Source organism: Perognathus longimembris, chromosome 1, assembly GCF_023159225.1.
Source record: "Perognathus longimembris pacificus isolate PPM17 chromosome 1, ASM2315922v1, whole genome shotgun sequence".
Classification (NCBI taxonomy): Eukaryota; Metazoa; Chordata; class Mammalia; order Rodentia; family Heteromyidae; genus Perognathus; species Perognathus longimembris.
The window spans coordinates 114197046-114215625 of NC_063161.1; the positions used below are offsets into that span (position 1 = coordinate 114197046).

Consider the following 18580-nt stretch of genomic DNA (forward strand, 5'->3'; position numbering starts at 1 on the left):
AAATACCTAAAGACTATTTACAGCAACATCATTTATAAGACAAAAGAAATGAAAAATCTTCACTACCCAGAGAATGAGTATATTATTGTATATATCTAACTTCCATTTAAAAAATCTACAATATAGTGTATGGTATTTTTCCTTATAATATCTCGAATACTCTTTAGATGCATGGTATTAGTGAAGAGTCTAGTCACTGAAGTCTACTTACCTAGTAATGATGCTATTTCGTGTTTTTAATAACTTAGAAATACAAGGGAAAATAAACTTATCCCCTAGATATGAAGTCATCATCAGAATTATTCTTTTTCAATAACTTTAAGAAACACATATATACAAACATATTCAAAGATGGTATACACAGGGAATTTCAATAGCGTTACTCCTTTGAACAACTAACTTAAAAATGAACAAAATAAATACTAGGAAACTGAAACATGTGTTGTCAAATTGCATGAAGTCAAGCGAGTGGGAAGAAATGAATGAAAAGAAGAACAGACAAATGCAGTCATAATATTCAATGTATGTGAAAATGGAACCAGATAAATTAAAGGGATGGGTAAGGTTGGGGCAGAAGCATGAAAGGGATGACATTGATCAATTGATATTCATTGTGCTCATAAATTACATACTGAATTGGAACTCTTTGATACAACTACTTAAACATAATAGAGAAAGAAAGAAAGAGAGAGAGAAAGAAGGAAAGAAAGAGAGGAAGAAAGAGAGAGAGAAGGAGGGAGGGAGGGAGGAAGGAAGGAAGGAAAGAAGGAAAGAAGGAAGGAAGGAAGGAAGGAAGGAAGGAAGGAAGGAAGGAAGGAAGGAAGGAAGGAAGGAGAGATCATACATTGTAGGTACCTTAGCAAGTTGTTTTATATATAGCAAACAAAAAAACTAACAAAAGAAAGAATGACACTTCAGATTCACAGACAGGTATCTTAATAATCATGGTTTGACATAGCCATGCTTGTAATAAATCATATGGATAGCTGTGACAAGGAACCATAAAAGAGAAGATTCCTCTTATTCTTTCTTACCTTAATTTATAGACATATCCTTAGCTGTCTTTCTTGTTGTTAACCATACACTCAATTGTTTTATATAGTTTTCTGGAGTGTTTTATGGCTTAGAGTCAAAAGGAATGCAACATTGATCATGAATCCTAATAAGCTTTGCAGAGTACTTAATATATATTCCCAACTCAAGTTTACATGTGAATAATGATTTCATATGCATAGATTTCCAGAAAATTGCATCGTGAAATACATCTATTACCCGTAGTGCCACTGGCTTGTAGTAAAAGCAGGACATAAGAAGCCATTTCATGAGCATCTTCCAAATAATGACTGTGGTGTTTTGCAATAAAGTAGAGCAGTAGCCACTAACTTCACCAGGAAGTGAAGCTGAAGTACCTAAATCTAAAGCCAGCAGGAAGTTTAACGACCAATGTCACATGATTCAGTAGAGCTGCTTCTGAAGCTTCTTCTACTGCAATTATTCTCTCTATAAACTACAAGAATGATAACCTCTGTTTTCAAGAGCGATCATAACCTAAAGCTACCAACAGAAGCAAATTCTAATCTTTGTGTTACTAAGGACAAATAACCTTGTTTCATTCTCTAGTGGGGCCAAGAAACATTTTTTTTCTGCCAGAGGCCATTTGGATATTTATAACGTTCTTCAGGACCATACAAAATTATTAATACGGGCAGATAACTGTGGGCAGCTGAAATGTCTGTCACATTCTGTAGCAGGTGATTTTGCAGCACTCATGTAAAGACCCCCGGGCCTGATGGCTCTACACCCCTGCATGATAGGAAACCAGAATATCCCTACAATGAAAACAAAAGCTCTCCAGTTTCTTTGACTTATCCTTCAAATTAGTGCTTCTGACCTTTTCTTAACACATTAACCATCACAAAGCAGGCAATCAGTGGGAAGGGAGTCATGTGCTGATCAAGTAAAGGGCAGAAATATTCGCTGATGTGAAAAGAGATTAGTGAGGAACAGAGGATGAGCCCCTCCCACTTTGGGCAATCATGTTGAAGATTAGTTAACTGGCAGAATCCCACATGCAATTAGCAGCTCTGACATCAGGTGACCAGCAAATATAAAATATTCATGGTCAGGTCTAAAGGATGTTCAGCAGAGAAATCTCTGAATTTAAGGTACAGAAGAGAAGCTCCACAAGGAATGGATGGACTCTTTCCAAAATACTCCTAGGGTGGGGGATTTAAGGCAATTCACTTATTGGAAATCTGCTTCCAATCTTACTTTCAGTCCATGATTAAATGTTGTTAATAGTGATGACCTGCTGATGAATGGTTTTGATAAATGATATCCAGGATAAGTATTTTTACATGACTAGAGCTTTTAAATGAGGAAAACTCAGTTACTGGGATGGTGGATTTAATTATATATTACCTATCACAAATGTTCCAAGGTGAATTGCTATTTTTATTATTTGTTAGAAAGGTGATTTTGCATTTGGAAAGTGGGTTGGAAAGGGCTCATAAACTTTTTGAAGAGTACAAAAAGAGCTTGCATAATTCCATGTTTCTTTCTTTTTCAGCTGGATTTTTACTTGAGTACCTCCATACTCTCTATGCAAAGGGTTGCATACCAGCTCTGTGTTCTGCACGCCTGCTTTTACCAGCATGAAATCTCATAGGCTCTTCTTCCAGGAATTTGTCTTCCTCCTGATGTTTTTTCAGCAGGCCCGGGGTCAGTTCCCAAGAGAGTGTGCGACCGTGGAGGCCTTGAAAAGTGGCATGTGTTGCCCAGACCTGTCCCCCTCATCTGGCCCTGGGACAAACCGCTGTGGATCATCTTTGGGAAGGGGCACGTGCGAGGCAGTGTCTGCAGACTCCAGGCCCCATAGTCCCCACTACCCCCACGATGGCACAGATGACCGGGAGGAGTGGCCCCTGCGGTTCTTCAACAGGACATGCCACTGCAATGGCAATTTCTCAGGACACAACTGTGGGAGTTGCCGCCCTGGGTGGAGAGGACCTGCTTGCAACCAGAAAGTTCTCACAGGTAAGTGGGGATATAAACAGGAGCACATTTCTGAGTGAGACTCTGGCTCTTCATAGACTTCTACATCAGTTGAGTTGGAGGAATATCTGTCCATCATAGAGGTCAATTTCTCTTTTCCAAGTTGAGCAGACTGAAAGCCTAGAAAATTTATGAGACTTGGTCAATTTTAAAAGTTGTGATTGAAACTCAGACTTTCTGATTAATAATATTTCATTCCAAGGCATTTGTTGAAGACCCATTATATGCTAGGAAAGTGTGCTAGATTTTTATGGCCCAATGGATGTTAGCTGTCATTTAGAAAGATTTAGAAAATTCAACCCTTCCATTCTGGTATTTGATTAACACAGAATCCATACTGAGGTATCTTTGGCTCCCCTATCTCACCTTCTTCAACTATGCCTGCTCACCTCAAAGAAATTCCAAACTGTAATGGTCAAACTCAGGCATTTCCAATGAGAAGCGTAAATATGCACTTAGAGCAAAGCATTAAATAGTTAACAGTCAGCCGTACTTGGTTGTTTTCTGTATGCCACATGCTGGCACAAGGGTTTAACAGACCATCTACTGAGCCTTTATTATAGCAGGCTCTGGTCTAATTGCTTTTATGTCTGCTCTCTTTGATCTTTACAACTCTATAAAGGAGGTATTATTTCTATACACATTTCACAAATGAAAATCCAAACTTGGAATAATAGTTCTAAAGGCAGAAAAAAGCCTCTGGTCTTAAATGCTGTTACACCACCTACTCTGGTTTTGCAAGATTTATGATGTGAAAAATTAGAAAACAGAAATCATGTCAATAATTACAAAACAAAGAAATATGCCAACAATGAGCAGAAATACATATGGCAGAATAACAAAAGTTAAAAAATCCTCAGGAAGACAGAAATCCTAGAGTAAATTGGAAAGAGAAATAGAAAGGAGGGGAAAAGAAGAGAGAAATCAGGCTAGCAACCTTTGAACCCCAACATGAAACAACAAAATGGAAACTTCCATATCATGATTTACTTTTTATGCATACAATTACTTAAACTATCCTTTAGAAACACCTTCAGTGTATGTGTATAAGATGTATATGACACAAATAAATTTTGTGTTTAGATGTAGACATCATCACCAAGATTTATAAACATGTATTTCAAAATCTTAAAACAATCTAAACTCTGAAATGCATCTGGTCCCAAGCACTTTGGATATGAGATGTTCAACTAAGAAAATTATATATATATATATATACATATATAATATTTGAATAAAGGTCACATGTAATGATCAATGGATAAATGAGGCAATGTATGTTATTGCATGGTTGTGTTTGTTCCCTACCAATTCTTATATAAGATAGATGTTTTTCTGTCTGAATTTTTTACCCTTCAAGTCAGGAGAAATCTTCTGGACTTAAGCACAGAAGAAAAGAATCACCTTGTGCAGGCACTGGATATGGCAAAGCACACAATCCACCCTCAATTTGTCATTGCCACCAGGAGATCAGAAGAAATTCTGGGAGCAGATGGAAACACGCCCCAATTTGAAAACATTTCCATATATAACTATTTTGTTTGGACTCACTATTATTCTGTCAAAAAGACCTTCCTTGGGGCAGGGCAAGAAAGTTTTGATGGAGTGGACTTCTCTCATGAAGGACCAGCTTTCCTCACATGGCACAGGTACCACCTGCTGCAGTTGGAAAGAGATATGCAGGTATGTGTGAAGCATCTCCGTCTTGTCTATACAGACCAGAGGCCAGTGTGTAATTCACCTGCACTCCCTGTTGTTAAATGATCAGAGCACATGATTAAAAAGGCTTGTCACATTATTAACCTGCCTTTGACTTTTAGGGAAGGTTTTTCTCCAATACAGGTTACTTTCTTGTGAAGAACAAAAAAATGATCTCAATACTGAATACACAAACTGAGACATGTTTAGGTGTTAATTAAAAGTTTGGAACTATTCTATATCTTGATAATTGAAAAAAATGACTCATACAATTTATTTTTTTGACTCATACAATTTAAAACAAAAGAAACCCATTTAATGTATCTTCCTTTTGCATATAATATAAGCTGAGGTCTCCTTCTAGTTTGAGCAAAATTGAGTATTTAGAGTAGTTTTGTTTTCTCTGTACTGTATGAAGTTGTTGCTTCTTTTCAATAGGACACAGTTTAAATTAAAGACAAAGTTCTTTCCCATTTGGATAGTTATGTTTTCATTGAGCTAAATATTCCCATGTCCCTTTAATATAAGATAGCTTACAACGTCTGTCAGAAAATACTACAAATAATATATGAAAGAAAGGGTGGGCTCATTTTCTTGGCTATAGTAATTGTTTCACTATTATACTTGGGTGTACATATATATATATATATATATATATATATCAAAACATCATGTTGCATACCTTCAATGTAGGCTATTTCTAAAAAGACCAAATAAAAACACACCAAACAGCATTTTTAAATTTTAAATAGCTGTTTTATGCTTGTATTTTTAAGCTCACACTCTTAAAACACAGAACGTATCTGATAATGTAAATGCCTTATGATTCCTCTTACCAACTACTCCATTTCTTCAGAAAAAATATGCCACTTTTAAGTTAAAATTTTAAATGATTGGACCTCCTTTTAAAATTTCATAAATGGCCAGGCACTAGTGGCTTATGTCCAGCCACTCTGAAGGCTAGGCTGCGTAGGAAAGTCTGTGAAACTCTTATATACAATTAACTTGGAGTTGTGGCTCAAGTAGTAGAGGGCTAGACTTGAACACAAAAGCTCAGGAATAACATGCAGGCCCTTCTCAAGCCCAGGAATGGCACACACACACACACACACACACCACACACACACACACACACACACACACACACACAGTTGTTTCCTATGCCAAATAATAGTAGTGAATTTCTTTTTTTTTTTTTTTTTTTTTTTTTTTTGGCCAGTCCTGGGCCTTGGACTCAGGGCCTGAGCACTGTCCCTGGCTTACTTCCCGCTCAAGGCTAGCACTCTGCCACTTGAGCCACAGCGCCACTTCTGGCCGTTTTCTGTATATGTGGTGCTGGGGAATCGAACCTAGGGCCTCGTGTATCCGAGGCAGGCACTCTTGCCACTAGGCTATATCCCCAGCCCCAATAGTAGTGAATTTCTAACACCAAGTAAAATTTGAAAAGCTAACTGGAAAATATCTGAAGACACACAAAGTGTTTAGGCATATTAATTGATTTGCATAATACTTATGCCAGTGTTATTTCAAGGAAAGAAAGAGATTAGGTCAAAGGATTATTTTGATAAAATGCAGAATAAAATATTTGAATGCATGCAGTCTACCCTTATGTAATTTGAGAGTGGCTGAATACATTTGTCAGGACTTCTGAACATCAGATTTTATATCTATGATTACAAGTCAGGCATTTAGTAGATCCAAAGTAGATAAATCTGTCACTGATAACTGACTCTAGATCTTCATTTCCTCAAGTCACACTTTCATGGACACACCAAAATGAAAGGGCAGGTGGAAAGTACCTTCCCTTTCATCTTCAGTTTTACCAGGGTAAATATCACCCTCAAGAGCACAAGTCAGCTGACATAATCTAAATGCAAGACACAGCTGAAATGCCACATGAATATGCTCTGGCTCCCAAATGTCAGTTGCTGAACCACAATCTGATCTTAATGATCCCTTGGAAACTGTCACTAATTATTGTTCACCACAAAGATAGCTTTTAAACAACTACAAACCTTTGGAGATCATTAACTGTGGATGTCTTAGAAAGCCTTTAGGACCTCTAAGTTACCGAAGGATAAAGAAATCATCTGTAGAAAAATATTTGAAAATCTGTGGCTCAACGTTGTAGAATGCTAACCTTGAGCAAAAGGAGCTTAGGGACAGTGGCTAGGCCCTGAGTTCAAGCCCCAGGACCAATGAAGGAAATTGAAAAGATTCTCAGAGAATTTTCGGCAAAGGCTAGCTTTGAAAAATATTTAAAGTTAAGCAATATAGATATACTAAGTATTTTAAAGCCAAGAGAAAACAATAGCATCATACATTTATCTCTCACCTTCTGAATGTAACTCCCCAAAGGCCAAAAGAGTATAAAATGAAAGAAGCCCAATGAAATGAGCACATAATCTGGAGCACATCTTTTAAATATGAAATCAGCTCTAAACAGAAATTAAGTTTATAATTGTTGTATCACTAAGAGAAATCTAGTTAACCTGCCAACAAAAGGAAAGAAGTATTCCTTAAATAATTAAATTTCATCATGAGTTGTACTTCATTTTCTCTAGTGCCCACATGACTCCTCAAAGTAACAAGCTTTGTTAAATAAGTTTAACCCCTCTGCATTAACAGAATCCTTAGGGGCTAAAGACAGATGAAAGAAATGGACAATCAGACCAAAGCAAGCACAGAGGAAGGGGGTAAAGAAGCCATAATCTACTAACAGTTTCTTGATCTAGGACATGCTGCAAGAACCTTCTTTCTCCCTGCCTTACTGGAACTTTGCAACTGGGAGAAACACCTGTGATGTGTGCACAGATGACTTAATGGGATCCAGAAGCAACTTTGATTCCACTCTCATAAGCCCCAACTCCGTCTTTTCTCAATGGAGAGTGGTCTGCGAATCCTTGGAAGAGTATGATACCCTGGGAACACTTTGTAACAGTAAGTTCCAAGTCACAAGTAGCCAGATTCCCATGCTAGATAAAGAGATTAAATTGTTTGACTTCATTCTACTAAAGATATCCAAGTGAGGTCTACTATTGTTAAATAGGCTCCATGTGCACAAAGACCACTTAGGCACCGAATATCTCAGATAATTAAGGCCATCTATAGAAAGGCTCATGGGGGATATAGAAAGTGCCTTTTTTTTTTTTTTTTTTTTTTTTTTTTTACTTTTCTTGAGTCATTTGGTCAGTGCATCGCTAACTTCCTTTCTGGTGAAATGTCTAGTTTACAAATTAATCTGCTTACTATAATTAAACCCTACTTATTAGTCATGTGCCTTAGGGATTTCAAAGAAAAAAATCCCATGAGAATTTGACATGTCGGAAAAAAAGCAAGAGAGAGAGAGAATGAAAGAGAGAGAGAGAATTGCTATGGAATGAAGGAAGAGGGGAAGAAAGATGAAAAAGGGAGAGAGGAGTGAGAGGAAGAAGAAGAAAAGGGGAAGGAAGGGAAATTATATTTCTTCAGTCAAAGAATTATAAAACAAGAAATGTTCTAAGGGATCTTTTTAGAAAAGGAAAGTTTTGAAACAGGTGACATTTGCAAGCTAATTGCCTTTAGCTTTCCCACAGAAAACATCAGAGAATGAATGCCTTAGCTAGTTTTGCTAGCATCCTTTCTGTGGTAATCAGATGACTGTTACAAGTTAAGTTTATGTTCCATGTGAGTCTATTCATGAGTTTCTTATTCCCTTTCAACATTATTATCTATACTCAAGCTGTTAACATATAATTATAATTACATTTTTTATTATCCCATGCATGTTTTATGCTTCAAGTGTTACTTTTTTTTTCTTTTTTTGCAAGTCCTAGGGCTTGGACTCAGGGCCTGAGCACTGTCCCTGGCTTCTTTTTTTGCTCAAAGCTAGCCCTCTACCTCTTGAGCCACACGCCCACTTCTGATGGGGCTGAGGAATCGAATCCAGGGCTTCATGCATACTGGGCAAGCGCTCTACTACTAAGCCGCATTCCCAGCCCCTTTAAGTGTTACTTTTTAAGTGATAAAGAGAAGTACTTTAACTAGAAGAAATTAAGTGTATGTCTTTCACTTTGAGAAGAATATTTAGCTATGTATCAATATAAAAAGGGAGACAGTATATGGAAATTGTCTAAGAAAGTTAAAAATTAGAATTAATTTATATCTGCTTGGCATTATCCGTGAAAGGTCACAACTGGCAGAGAAATGAAATTAAGGACCAAGTATCTTCAAACACTAACCACATATTTCTTTCTGAGCAGGGTGTTTATTGTTTGAGGGCCTGGAAGTTTTCCATATATTTTCTAATCCTGCTGATAATTGGAGTATTTTCCTTGTCCCTGTAGGGCAAATATATTTTTCTCTGAAGACCACTGGGACAGACCGACACAAACTGCTCCTAACAAGCCTCTTCTCCTTCCATGAATCTGAGGGTTCAATTTCCCCCTGGTTCCTAATGCATTCGGTATAGTCTATTCATCTTCCCTTGAGTTCTTCCTAATATTGCTGTGGTCTGGTTCCTAATGGTTCCTTGCAGCCAACTATGCTCCTATACCACCCTCTGCTCCAAGCCAGATCCCTTTTCACAGCTAGTCTGAATGCCTTCTCAACAGCCTCAAGCAAACAACTCAGCACCTAGAAAATGCTGGCACTGAGCCAGTGTAGGTAGTCAGTGGTGAACATGAACAAAAGGAGTTCTTACTGTAATGGGATTTCTTTTTATTGTAAATAAACAGAAGCATAGCATCCCATGTTACTTCCTCAGTCTAGTTATCTTTGTTATTTCTAGTTTATCTATGAAATTGTCCTGAGTCTTTCAAGGTTCTTTGTAAAGATATTCTTTGTGAAGCATTTCTGGAACAATATGACAAAGAGATCTCTTTCTCTTTCCTTCTCTTCCTTCCTTCACTTAAGGTACCATATCACATTCTCTAACCATGATATTATAGCAATATGTTTACTTGTTTCTTACTTACCTTCAAAAAAAACTATTTTAGCACTTTAATTGATCAAAAAGTTGAAGCATAAGGAAAAACGATCACAAGGAAACTCCACTGTGCAACTCATTGACAATAAAAAAAAAAAAACAGAGAAAATAATTGAAAAATCTATATGGTTGCCAAAGAGATTTAAAGGGTTGTTTTTTTTATTATATTTTGTTTCCTATTTCTGTAAAGGCTTGAAATGGATGGCATTTAGATGCAAATTTTTATACATATGTATTTTGGTTTGAAATTCAGATTTGTGAGTTTATTTTACCAAATTCATAGAATTCTGATTTTGATTCATTCTTGTGGGGGGATGGGTGGGGCACATTTTCTGCCAGTTTAACGAACGAAGACCAGGACCTGTATCTGAGTGTCTAATCATTTTTTTTAATTCAGATTTTTTTTATCATTTTTTTCTTACAGAGGTAGGACACTAGATTGCTTTTCCTTTTTCATATCACTAAGCATGCATTTTAAATCTTGTTTCCTACTGAACAGTACTTATTTTTCAGTGTTAAAATCTTGTTTTATTGCACCAATTGATCTTTACATTGAAAAAGGGGGAGAAAAATCACAACAGAACTCCTTTGTACAGTTCACACACAGTAGTAAAGACTAGAGAAAACAGTTGAACAATTTCATGTGACATATATATATAGCACATAAAACTGTGTGTATACACATACATATATGCATGTGTGTACATATGTGTATATACACATGCATATACATATGTACATACACATATAATACATGCATACACATATATGTACATAGACACACACGTGTGTGTATATATATGTGTGTGTGTATATATATATATATATGTGATTGTATATCTTCGTAGAGATCTATGGTTAGTCTTCTAAACCTTCTATGTTTGCCTGCCCCATTTTGTCCCCAGGCACGGAGGGTGGGCCAATCCGGAGAAATCCAGCTGGGAACGTTGCTAGACCCATGGTGCAGCGTCTTCCCGCCCCACAGGATGTGGCTCAGTGCTTGGAAGTCAGTATATTTGACACACCTCCTTTTTATTCCAACTCTACAAACAGTTTCCGAAACACTGTGGAAGGCAAGTAAGCCACGGTGTTTGTCTAAAATGATTTACTGAAGAGTAGAGGCTGAAGTGCTTCACATTTAATTGAAGTCTTCAGACACTCAATTGATCCTGTGAATGTCACAGGGATTGGGGTGATCGCAATTATCTGTTCAAAAATGAAATTCCTGGGCTGGGAATATGGCCTAGTGGTAAAGTGCTCGCCTCATATACATGAAGCCCTGGGTTTGATTCCCCAGCACCACATATATAGAAAAAGCCAGAGTGGCGCTGTGGTTCAAGGGGTAGAGTGCTAGCCTTGAGCAAAAAGAAGCCAGGGACAGTGCTCAGGCCCTGAGTCCAAGCCCCAGGACTGGCAAAAAAAATATAAAACAAAACAAAAAAATGAAATTCCTTTCAGAGGAATCGTCAGACCACACAATCTATTTATTTATAGGAGAAGCCATTGAAAGTTATTTGTCCTTTCCTCTGAAAAATCTAAAATCTCTTTTAAGTGAAATTTCTGGCAATTATCAGGCCACTATATGTAATTATGTATTATATCCTAGCATTAACAAAATATACTGAAGTCTTTCTTTGGGGGGAAAAAATGAGTAACAATTATTTTTATTTAAATTCCAAACTATTAGTTGACTTTGGGGAAGTCTGGTTTGAGCACGTTTCATTCAGGTTCTATAAGTTTGTAACTTTTTTAAAGGCTTATAAAAGTTTAAATTAGCATCTACTGATTTTTATTTGATTTTCTTTATTTCACAACATGTTTAAAGTCTTAAAACTGGAGAAATGAAACTGAAATATATGAGATGACTGTCTCAAAATATTCAAGAGTTAATAAAAAAAGCTCAGATTCAAATTCCAATTTTTCCAAATCTAGTGTTTTTAAATCATAACTTCTGATTTCTCTATATCATACCTGATATATATTTTAAGACATATAATTTTCAAGTTTATTATAAATTTGTTACTATCAATTGACCTTAAAAGTGGCATTGTATATTTTAGTTAAAATGTTGCCCCCCTACTCCCCGTGAAAAAGAAAGAATGGGTTTCTTTGACTGAAGATCTGAGATACTTGGTATATAACATGATAACTTTTTTCTGAGTTTGAGCACACACAATCTTATGCAACCACCCTGTCACTTGACCGCACATATAATTGTTTTATTTTCATTTTGTGTTTGGGTTAGGATCTCACTAACATTGTCCAAGCTCCCTTCAAACACATGTCCCTGCCTGTCTCTACCTGTCCCACCATGTCCAGCTCTAATCATTAGTTTAAATTCTATTCTCATTTATTATCAATATTGTGTGCATTCCCACCTACCTTTATGTTTAGTTTTGATAACTAAGTAAAGGTACTATTATGTAGCTTTAATCATTATATAACATTTAGTTACTGTCAATTGGTTAAACAAGTACAGATTATGTTTTAATGTCAATAAGAAATGAAATTATATTAATTCCCTAACACTGTATGAAAAGGCATTCTGTGCAACATATATTTATATAATAAGCAGTGTTTTCATGCTTTGTGAATCAACCCCTGATGGAATACGTGTGTGAAAATATTAACCAGTGGATGAATGAATTGCTCCCAACACACAACAGTCTTCCAAGCCAATCAGATACACTTAAAATGCCAATATACATTGTAGGCCCTACATTTTTATTTCTGACCTTTTATGCATGTATCCCTATGGTCTTCCTAATATAGAGAGAGATTTATCAGAAGTTAAATGTCTTTTGACAGTAGGCTTTCCAAATGTTTAAAAGTAGGACAGAAATGGTAGGAAAATGCTGAGAAATGTTAACTTTCCTACAAAAATAACTTTCCAAAAATAAACATACTGACCATCATTCACAGGAAATCAGGTATGAGACTCAGGGAACATCTGGCAATTTAAGTTTCAGGATGGTCAGAAAGGTACTCTCCCAATTCAGTCAGCACTTTTTACTCCAAACTGAAGATTTTCACTCTACATTTCCATGCAGAGTAATGGCTGTATGTGTCAATATGCAGCATTCCATATACTTTGGCCTCCTTTGCTAGTCATTATTTTTAACCTAGAGGCTACATTTAGAATGAGATGCTTAAAACCAACCTAGTTCTGAATACAGCAAGTAAATGTTATCAACCATTGGTACAGAGAGGCAATGCTATTATCCTAAGGAAAAATTTAGACTGACGAAATTCAGGGAGAAAGAAATGTTTCTAAACATAATGGCTGCTGTTTACTTGAAGAATGAAATACTTGCAATGTTTTCTTCTATTCTCATCCTTCCTTTGAAATCTAGGTTACAGTGATCCCACCGGGAAGTATGACCCTGCAGTTCGAAGTCTTCACAACCTGGCACATCTATTCTTGAATGGCACAGGAGGACAAACACATTTATCTCCCAATGATCCTATTTTTGTCCTCCTGCATACTTTCACTGACGCAGTCTTTGATGAATGGCTGAGGAGACATAATGCTGGTGAGATGCTTCCATAGGGGATTTTGCAGGCTTCATTAAAGGAGTTGTTCTAATGGTATAGTTCATCAATTTAGGGTAGCACTTGATACACATAAAATCCACTGCAAAATAAATATAAAAATAGTTATACTATGTAGCCATTTTCAGATATTCAAAACCAGTTGAAAACTGCCCAAATCTCTCATTATTTACCTTAAGGTTATCCTTTGTTTATCGTAAAAAAATGATTACCATAGTTCCCAAGATTTTCTTGTTTATATCTTCCAACAATATTCTCATTGTTTTTTAATATGAATGAGGAAAACATTACAGAGCAATTCAGTGTCTCAAACGAGTAAAAATTTACAACTTAAATAGAAATGTTGATCAACTTGAAAATCAATGCAAGCAATCATTTTTTAAGTTCATTTTAGTGTAGTCTTATTCACCTGAAAGAATTGCATGGTCACTGTTAAAATATCATGAATTTTCATATTTTGAAACTAGGATAAGATTTGTTATCTGTGATTTTACTTATTATGCACATTAACATGATATTTATATTTCAATTTGCATTGAGTGTGTGTGTGTGTGTCCAATCAGTGTCCTTAATTGATGGATTGCTCAAAATACTTTATCCTATCAGAAAATCATTTCAGAAACAATTTATACATAAATATAAAATTATCAGTTAAGATTTCATTAATTGAAACTCCTCATAGGTCTTATTCAATTACATACATAACTATACCTACAATGAATTATTCATAATTTAATGTCAGTTTTCTTTCATGTGAATCAAGAAACTAACGTGTACAATGCAGTCTGAGTTTACTAATCTAGATTTTTGTGATCTTTAAACTTTTTACAATGCTATATATTGCCTATTCTCTAATCTATAGGCTACATTTCAGACATTCACTTTTAGCAAATCTTCCCAGGGTTTTTATTATAAAAAACATTTCTCTTTTCTTTTTTGCAATCACCATTATTTTTATATATGTTTAAGTAAATGACTTTTATTACAGAACAAGAAAACTGGGATTAATAAGTTGTGGAAATAACAAAAGCAATTTTTGTTAAACATGACTTCTGGGACCTAGCCATGAATGTGCAAGTCATACATGTAGAGCCATTCACAATGCCGTGAAAGTCAATTGTGGTTTTCAAGAAATGGAGTTTCATAAGTATCCTGACAATTCTTTACAATGCAGTTTTCTTTCAATTGTGAAAAATACGCATTTCTTTGTCTGTCAGATTTGTTGGAAATCAGTGATTTTGCACTTACTGCAATTTATTAAACATTATCTGGATTTTAATCTAAAGACTTTTGATGAGCCAGAAAAGTATCTTTACTTCTTCTTTTCCACATGCTTCTTTTGTTTGGGCTATGGGTAGCATAAGGTTTCTTAGTTACCTACTAAGTAGTAGACAGAGAAGTGCCATGAATTAAACATAGCCAATTTAGCCTACAGAATATTTCTGATAAAATGTGGCTATAACATTACAGGATAAGCAAGTATAACTACTTGGGTTTGTATGGGAGCTAAAACCCAAACATTCTATATTCTATGAATGTCTTTTGGAAAGCAATGTCATAAAGCAACTATCTTGGAAACAAAAGTAAAAACACTGCAAGAATATCTAAAAATTTATAAAGTGAAAGTTTTTTAAGATAACTCTAGGAATAGAAATCAGAATGTTTTTTTAAATGTACCAAAGGTTTTTATAGATACTGATGGCTTTTCAAAAATCATAGAATTATAAAATTATTAGAGTCACAGTGGAACAAGAATTGTATTTTATAGCTAAAGGTAATTACAGTGATCCAAATTGTAATTTCCATTGTGGAATCCTCTTATTAGACGTAACAGTACAATACAAAGCATCAAAACACTATGGCAACAGTTTAATTTCTATTCACTGACATTGTGAATAAGTGTAGCATGTAATTCAATTGTTCTGCTTTTTTAACTGAGAATTTGAGCTAAGATTTAAGCATGGTAGTCTAAAAGTTCATTCAGTGCATTTTTTTTAGAAGAAGCAGTTTCAACATGTCTCATAATGAGCCATGAAAAAAACAAGTAGTAACACACACACACACACACACACACTCTTTCACAAGTATATCTAAGCTCCAACTATTTTCCTGGGCATTATTATAGGTTCCAGAGTATTATACAAAGCCCAGAAAAACATTGCCACATGTAGTAGAAATTATAATGAATAATAATAAATAAAAAAGTAGTTAGTACATCAGAAGATATTAAGTCTTTGTAGACTTACAAAATCAGAAGGTAAGGTAAGAACTGTGTAGATGAGTAGAATCTACAGAAAAAAATGCAGAGAGGAATCCAATGTGGGTGAAGCAGAGCAGGGAGTTGGGAGAGAGAAGTGAGGGATAAGTAACATTGGAAAGAAAATAAGGACATACTCACATTTGTTGGGCCTAATTCTAAGAGAGATGGGAGCTTTTACAGGGAAGTTATATGACAATCCAATTGACAGTGTTAACCTTACTATTATTCCTCCACTTGATTAGTGTACTTAAGTGTATCAACAGCTGTATCTGACCTGGATCACATTAATGCATGTGTAGCTTTAGCAAATAGCTACTAAAAGTAGACTAGAATGTGAGTTCCCTGAGGGCAGGGGGTTTTGATAGCTTGTTCCATGCTATAGTCCCAATGTCTAGACAGTGGCAGAAACTAACCAGTGCTCAATAAATGTTATTAAATATACTTAGTTAGCTTTAATACATGGTATGTGGAAAGTCACAAAAACTATAAGCACTTGACTTTTTATGATCACTTGTTCTTCAAATTAGCTGCTAAAGATTCCTTCTCTGAATCACAGTGACTGTTACATATAACATGTGCAGAAAGAAATTCCCATACCTGGCCGGCCTCACAACATCTTGTAAACATGTTCTCATCACTTCAAACTCTGTTTGGTTTACAATCCATTTGGTATTTATATAATTATAGAACAAACAACAAGAAAAAATATTTTTGCTTCAGACAACCTACTATTTCTTTTTGTCCTTGACAGAAACTCTTTTGTAAATGTTTTATACTTAAATGACTTAAATTTACACAGAAAGACAGGAGATAGAAAAAGTAAATGAGATTTCATGTAAAAATCTTGAATAAGTTAATATTGGCTTCTGTAAAATACAAACAGAAAAATATTAAGCAGAAATGTTCAGAGGCAAAGACAACCTCTAGAAGATACACCATTTCTCAAATGATTATCATAAATCATGATGATTTGATGATTATCATAAATTGATGATTATCATAAATGATCCAATGTGGGGCACACCTGGAAGTCAAAGATGGCAGCGCCTAACAACGCGCAGCTGCTACAAGTGTCTTTGGTTATAACCCGGAGGCGGTTCTGTGAGCTGTGATGCCCCAGCTCTTCTGCCCTTGATGGACAGGTCATGCCTCCCCTTCCTGCTGATCTTAGACCTGATTGGCTCCTGTGCCTTATATTAGTGGCACATACTTCCTCAATAAACGAGATCTTGCGCCGACTTCACTCCCAGGCCGTCTGATTGTCCTCCGGTGAGGGAGGGCTGGGTGTGGGTGGTCTGCCAACCCTTCTCCTTTCTTGGCTCCTCTGGTAGGGGCGTGACTTCCCCATCTCTCCTGCGGGTTGGGGGAGCGTGGGGGGGCTAAGAGACCCCGACAATCCAGTACTAGAATTTCTGTTTTTAAGCATTCTTCTTCTATTAAGGGCTGTGTTGGTACTCTATTCTAAGCACTTGAACCTGTTTTATGTAATTCCTTGTATTGAGAAAGCATTTGCCCTCATTCAGTATAAAATATCAAGAAGGTTTTACCATATTCTATTTTAGTATTGGACCCCTTTCAGAACATAACAATGACATTGATGTTAACTTTGCATCTACTAACAAGTTGTCTTTTTTGGCATATTTTAGATATATCCACATTCCCATTGGAGAATGCTCCTATTGGACATAATAGACAATACAACATGGTGCCATTCTGGCCTCCAGTTACCAACACAGAAATGTTTGTCACAGCTCCAGACAACTTGGGATATACCTATGATGTTCAATGGCCAAGTAAGTCTTAGAAATATATTTAATCTGTTATATTTTCCAAACAGAAGTCAGTTATTTTAAATAGTCACAATGTTCTGAGGCTTCATTTTCACTAGGATTCTTGTTCAGGATTAAAGACAGGGAAAAGCTCACAATCACCTGGAATTGGGCACTCTACTTCATTTAATCCCCGTAACTCTAAGGTGAGCCTTACAATGTTTAGTTTGCACATAAGGAACCTGAGGCATAGAGAAACTATATCTCATATATTTTCCCAGCAAGGAGACAGAATGAATTTTGAGCTTATTTCTAGGCACAAGCCCCCATTTTTTTTCTGCTAGACCATGTTGCTTTCATGTATTTATAAGTAAAGAGAGACTGAAATATTCTTAGCTTTTTCTAAGATTTTGAAATGAAAAACTTTCTTGTTCTAATTTAAATCCCTTTCTCTCTGGGCATGTGGGGACATACCTGTAATCTCAGTTACTTGGGAGACATAGACTGGAAGATAATGAATAGCCAACTGGACAAAGTTAGAAAGACTGCCTCTAGAACAAGAACACCAGCCAAAATGATTCGAGCTTGAAATAAGCAAATTATGGCCCTGGGTTAATTTCCCAAATATCACCAAAAGAAGAACATAGTGAAGGAAGACAGAATTTGAAAACCCTAAGCTCCAATCAGCTGTCATTTAAACCAATTGGTTTTAAGCAAAGGACTTAAGTCATCATTTCCTCGCCTTCTCAGTGAAAATAACTATATATCCAGTATAGTATACTCCATAAAAGAAATCCAAACATGCCTTCAGAATAACAAGTGTTAGGTTTAGGAAATCTAGTTAGGTTTAGGAAATCTAGGAAAAATGAAGTGTGAAGATTTCTGTTAAAGTGCCTAGAACGGTGCCTAAATTTGAGATATTAATATTTGGTGCAAACTATCTTAATATTTCTCTTTGTACTCATCTATTTTCCAAATAGGCCCAGAATTTAGTGTGCCAGAGATCATCACCATAGCAGTAGTAGCTGCTCTGTTACTAGTGGCCGTCCTTTTCGTGGGTGCTTCTTGTCTTATTCGCGCCAGAAGCAACAAAGATGAAGCTCGTCAGCCTCTCTTCACTGACCAGTACCAACAATACTCGGGAGAATATGAAAAACTTCACAACCCTAATCAATCTATGGTCTAATAGCACACTGCCTCCCCCTTGATGCACTATCATCAGGACACACCCTGATGGAAAAATTACACAATATGTTACTCACTATTTTTTTTCTCTCATTT

General features: G+C 36.0%; 1 protein-coding gene across 1 annotated transcript; it reads left to right on the forward strand.

Moving 5' to 3' along the window:
* The first annotated feature begins 2654 nt into the window (after nt 1-2654).
* Tyrp1 (tyrosinase related protein 1) lies at nt 2655-18485 on the forward strand. Its single transcript, XM_048352097.1, has 7 exons — nt 2655-3036; nt 4415-4737; nt 7488-7692; nt 10624-10791; nt 13072-13251; nt 17177-17323; nt 18280-18485. The coding sequence occupies exons 1-7, from the start codon at nt 2655-2657 to the stop codon at nt 18483-18485; spliced, it is 1611 nt and encodes a 536-aa protein (XP_048208054.1).
* Nucleotides 18486-18580: the final 95 nt, after the last annotated feature.

What these genes read in the sequence shown, in the direction of transcription:
- Tyrp1 (XM_048352097.1), top strand. Translation starts at nt 2,655, where the DNA reads ATGAAATCTCATAGGCTCTTCTTCCAGGAATTTGTCTTCCTCCTGATG. An exon ending in AGTTGGAAAGAGATATGCAG is followed by an intron (nt 4,738 to 7,487) that starts GTATGTGTGAAG and finishes TTCTTGATCTAG; the next exon opens with GACATGCTGCAAGAACCTTC. An exon ending in TTTCCGAAACACTGTGGAAG is followed by an intron (nt 10,792 to 13,071) that starts GCAAGTAAGCCA and finishes TTTGAAATCTAG; the next exon opens with GTTACAGTGATCCCACCGGG.